Here is a 4,011-nt window from a genome sequence, read left to right as displayed (position 1 = left end):
TCTTTTTTTTTTTTTTAAAGTAAAAATGAATACACGTTAATGGACCATACTATAAAATTATGATATTTTTAAAGGAATTTTTTTATCATATAAGTTTAAAGACAAACATTTTATTAAAATTATGAAAATTTTATTTATATGCACTAGCACTTATGAGCCACATACGCATTTATCCACAAGTAATATGGGTCATCTTAGTGATTGTTCACGTAGATTCAGAATTTTCCTTATTGTTTCAGTAGATTCCAGAATTTTCCTGATTAACATAAAATAAAATATAGGAAAGAGACAAAACGCTAACCACCTAACAGAAGGAACCTGACCCTACAGGTCTATACAACACTGGTTGACTGGAAAAGCAGAACCTGTAAGTCAAAAAAATAACTCCTCAACGAAGTTGTCAATTAGAGACAACTGAGATGGCAGCTTCCATGATGAGAGGAAGAAGAGAGAACTGATATGAGAGGCAACTTCCATGACAAGTTCTTGGTTAGTCTTTAAATACAGGTTAAATGGACTAGTGTCTTTACTCAGAAAAGAGATCAGACTAAAACAACCCACAAAGATTGATTTTGTAAAATGGAAATAGCCCAAGCCTTTGATCTTTTTCCTCTAAATGATGCCCACTTCCCACCTTTCTTGGGCAAAAATGAAGAAGATGAGACTATGCTACTCTTAGATGCTGCATTTGCAGAAGAATTGCAGTTCCAGGAGGCTTTGAAGGCCTCTCTGATCACTTGTCAAATGCCAACTTCTGGAACAAGTGCCAAGCCATCGGTTCATGTGGAAGTAAGAGGAGAATCCTCTATGGGTTTCTGCGAAAATTGCCTGGGGAAAAAAGAAAATGATCAGCTGATCAAGAATGGGAACTGTCGTCACCCAATTTGCTTGGAATGTATAAGCAAGCATGTGGAGGCAAAGATCAAATTGGGCATGAAGACTTTTACATGTCCAGGCTTAAACTGTGAATGTGTCTTACAATTGGAGACATTTAAGAATGTTCTCTCGAAGGATGTGCTCAACCTGTGGGAAAAGGCACTGTCTACGAAGCTGGTTCCAAAACGTACTTGCAGGTCAGTGCATTTTATAGTTGAAAATGCAGCATTTACTTGGGTTGGTTTTTGGTGTTGGTAGTGATGTTAATTAGTATCGTTTTATTCGGATGAGCTAGATCTTGTTGATGATGATTCTTAATTAAGTTGTTCTAACTTCATTAGCCACTAAAATGATAATGCTTCAACTTTTGCTAACAATTTTAAACATTAGATGAATATGTTGGATTTTTGTGACGTGAAATTGTTTGTAAATATGTGAAAGAGAAAATGAAGTGAAAGAAATTCTCAATGATGGAGAGAATGCATCGAAACCATATTTGACGTATGGCATTTTGCTTGGTCAATATTGGTGGCATTATTTTGCTGGCAGCCACTGGCTGCCAACATGTATTCACATCAAATAACTGTCTGTTCTTTTAATTTTATATCTTGGCTATAAGTAGATATTCACTTCATGGCATGGGGGAAATCGAGTGATTTAGTAGAGCCATTAGGCTCTGCCTTCCATGTTTGAGTGAAAGCGTTTTTTTTTTTTTTTTGTATTCCCTTTGTGGGTGGATAGACTTAGGGAACTCCTGCTGAACATTGGGTTAAGGGTAGGTAATTATGAGTGTGATCTCTTAAACTCTTACCCTTAGTATCTTGGTGTTGAGAATAGTTATTTAGTGTCTGTTTGGCATTGAGTTTAGAGAGTCAAAGCGTATTTACGAATAAAGCGTATTTTAAATGTTGTAGAAAAAATAATTTAAAAAAACTATTTTGTTATTTTAGTGTTTCTGTAGATAAAACTTATTAAATTTAATTTTAAATTATTTTTAATACTCTTTAACTAATATTTTTATAAAAGTATAATAAACCAATTTCTATGATTAGATTCATTGATACTAGTGCTCACAAAAGTACAATGAATCTTAACACACATATAAGTGCGTGCGCGCATACACACATATATATATATATATTATGATAATCTGATAAAATATTTTGTCAAATCAAATTATAAGTTTCAATAAAAAAAAACTACTCTCTGTAACTTATTATTATCATTTTTATTTATAAATTTTAAAAATATTATAAATAAATGAGTCAACTTAAAATTATAACTGATTTGCTAAGTCAAACACCCTTTACTTATGAGTTATAATGCTAAAATTTCTAATATAACTTATAAAAGAAAAAAAAAATTGCTAACTCTAGTGCGCATGTATATATATATAAACTTTTTCCTAATACTTATTTATAAAAATTTATTAGACAATATCATCTAATTTAAAATACATATAATTTCTCATACATAATTTAAAAAATTTATTAAAAAAAAAATCAATTTCCACATTAACATATCTTAAATAATATGTATGCATTAATATAGCATTTTAACTCATAATAAAATCATTTTCTTTTAAAAAAATTCTTATATAAATTATTTTCTCCACAAATTAATAATAATAATAATAATAATAATAATAATAATAATAATAATAATAATAATAATAATAAGAAAATTAACAATTAAAAAGAAATCCCTTTTTGGATATTTCTACACCTTATGTACCCAATATTATATTTTTTAATTCATTAAATTTCAATAAAATTAAAAGTTTAAAATATGTTAATTAATTTCAAAATTCACACAAATTATTGTGTACCTTATTTGATAATGATCCATTAAAGACGATCAAAATCATCTATATAATTTAAAAAAATTAAAAAAAATAATTTTACATATTGTCGCAAGGGTTTTGCGATCGCCAGACGAGTTCTCACCGAAGTAGAAAAAATGAGGTGTTACCACTTTAATTTTGAGGGAAATTAAAGAAAACAATTTTTTGAAAATTAAAATCCACTTTGAAAACAGAGATTCTAGATTAGAGTCCATACCTTTGGTGGGAAAGGTGTTAGGCACTCCACCTGCGTCCCTCAACGAGTGTGCGATTAATGTTATGCTCTTTATAAATTAAAATTGATAATTAGAGGGTTGGAATGACGATGTTAATCCTTTGTGTGGATAAAAGGAATATTTGATATTTTACTATTTAGGGTTGCCCAAGAACACGAGTACATGAGATGACCCTTCAGTGAATAGTTGTTGTGTAATGGATTTTTGTTGGGGGTTAATTCGAATATTGAAGTTGCGATATTTTAATTTGGATTTAAGCTAAGAGAATTTGGTTAAGAACTCTCTCCCGATCTCTTAATGTATTCTGTTAAAATTTAAGCGGAAGATTCCCCCGATCTCTTAGTGTTAAGGGTTTAAGTTGAGAACTAGGGTAAGAGCTCTCCCCCGATCTCTTATTATATTTAGAATTTAAGTTGAGAACTCGGGTAAGAACTCTCCCCCGATCCCTTAGTGTTTCGGGTAGAACTCCCTTAGTGTTAAGAATTTAAGTTGAAAACTCGGGTAAGAACTCTCCCCCGATCTCTTAGTGTATTCCGTTAAAGATTAGACTGAGTTTGGGTAAGAACTCTCCCCCAAACTCTTAATGTGTTTACATTAAAAATTAAACTAAGTTCAGGTAAGAACTCTCCCCCGAACTCTTAATGTGTTTACGTTAAAAATTAGGCTGAGTTCGGGTAAGAACTCTCCCCTGAACTCTTAATGTGTTTACGCTAAAAATTAAATAAAGTTTGGGTAAGAACTCTCCCCCGATCTATTAGTGTGTTTATTAGAATGGCGTTTTGTAAGAACTTGGAACTAAGAATTTTGGTAAAGGGTCCTTCTTGACCCCTTTTTGTGGGAACAAATCACAGGACACAAGAGACCCATGTCTGACTTTTCCTAGCCTACAGGACCTTATAACTAGATAGTAGATGAAAGACCGAACTCCTTGTCGATCTTCCGCATGATCGCTTTATTAGAACACTTTGATTAGCGATATCAGATCTCTTTTTAGTTGCTCGTCCGGGATCCGATCTTATCTTGATTCCCAATCTATTATATTATCACCTGGGCTTG

The 4,011-nt window shown here is 31.7% G+C and overlaps 1 protein-coding gene across 1 annotated transcript; it reads left to right on the top strand.

The window, feature by feature from the left end:
- The first annotated feature begins 579 nt into the window (after positions 1-579).
- Positions 580-1,134, top strand: LOC131177099 (uncharacterized). Its single transcript, XM_058142084.1, has one exon. The coding sequence runs from the start codon at positions 580-582 to the stop codon at positions 1,132-1,134; it is 555 nt and encodes a 184-aa protein (XP_057998067.1).
- Positions 1,135-4,011: the final 2,877 nt, after the last annotated feature.

Source organism: Hevea brasiliensis, unplaced genomic scaffold (assembly GCF_030052815.1).
Source record: "Hevea brasiliensis isolate MT/VB/25A 57/8 unplaced genomic scaffold, ASM3005281v1 Scaf330, whole genome shotgun sequence".
Classification (NCBI taxonomy): Eukaryota; Viridiplantae; Streptophyta; class Magnoliopsida; order Malpighiales; family Euphorbiaceae; genus Hevea; species Hevea brasiliensis.
This window is presented reverse-complemented; position numbering and strand designations above follow the sequence as displayed.

Excerpts from the sequence above, each read along its gene's own strand:
- LOC131177099 (XM_058142084.1), top strand. The coding sequence starts at position 580 with ATGGAAATAGCCCAAGCCTTTGATCTTTTTCCTCTAAATGATGCCCAC.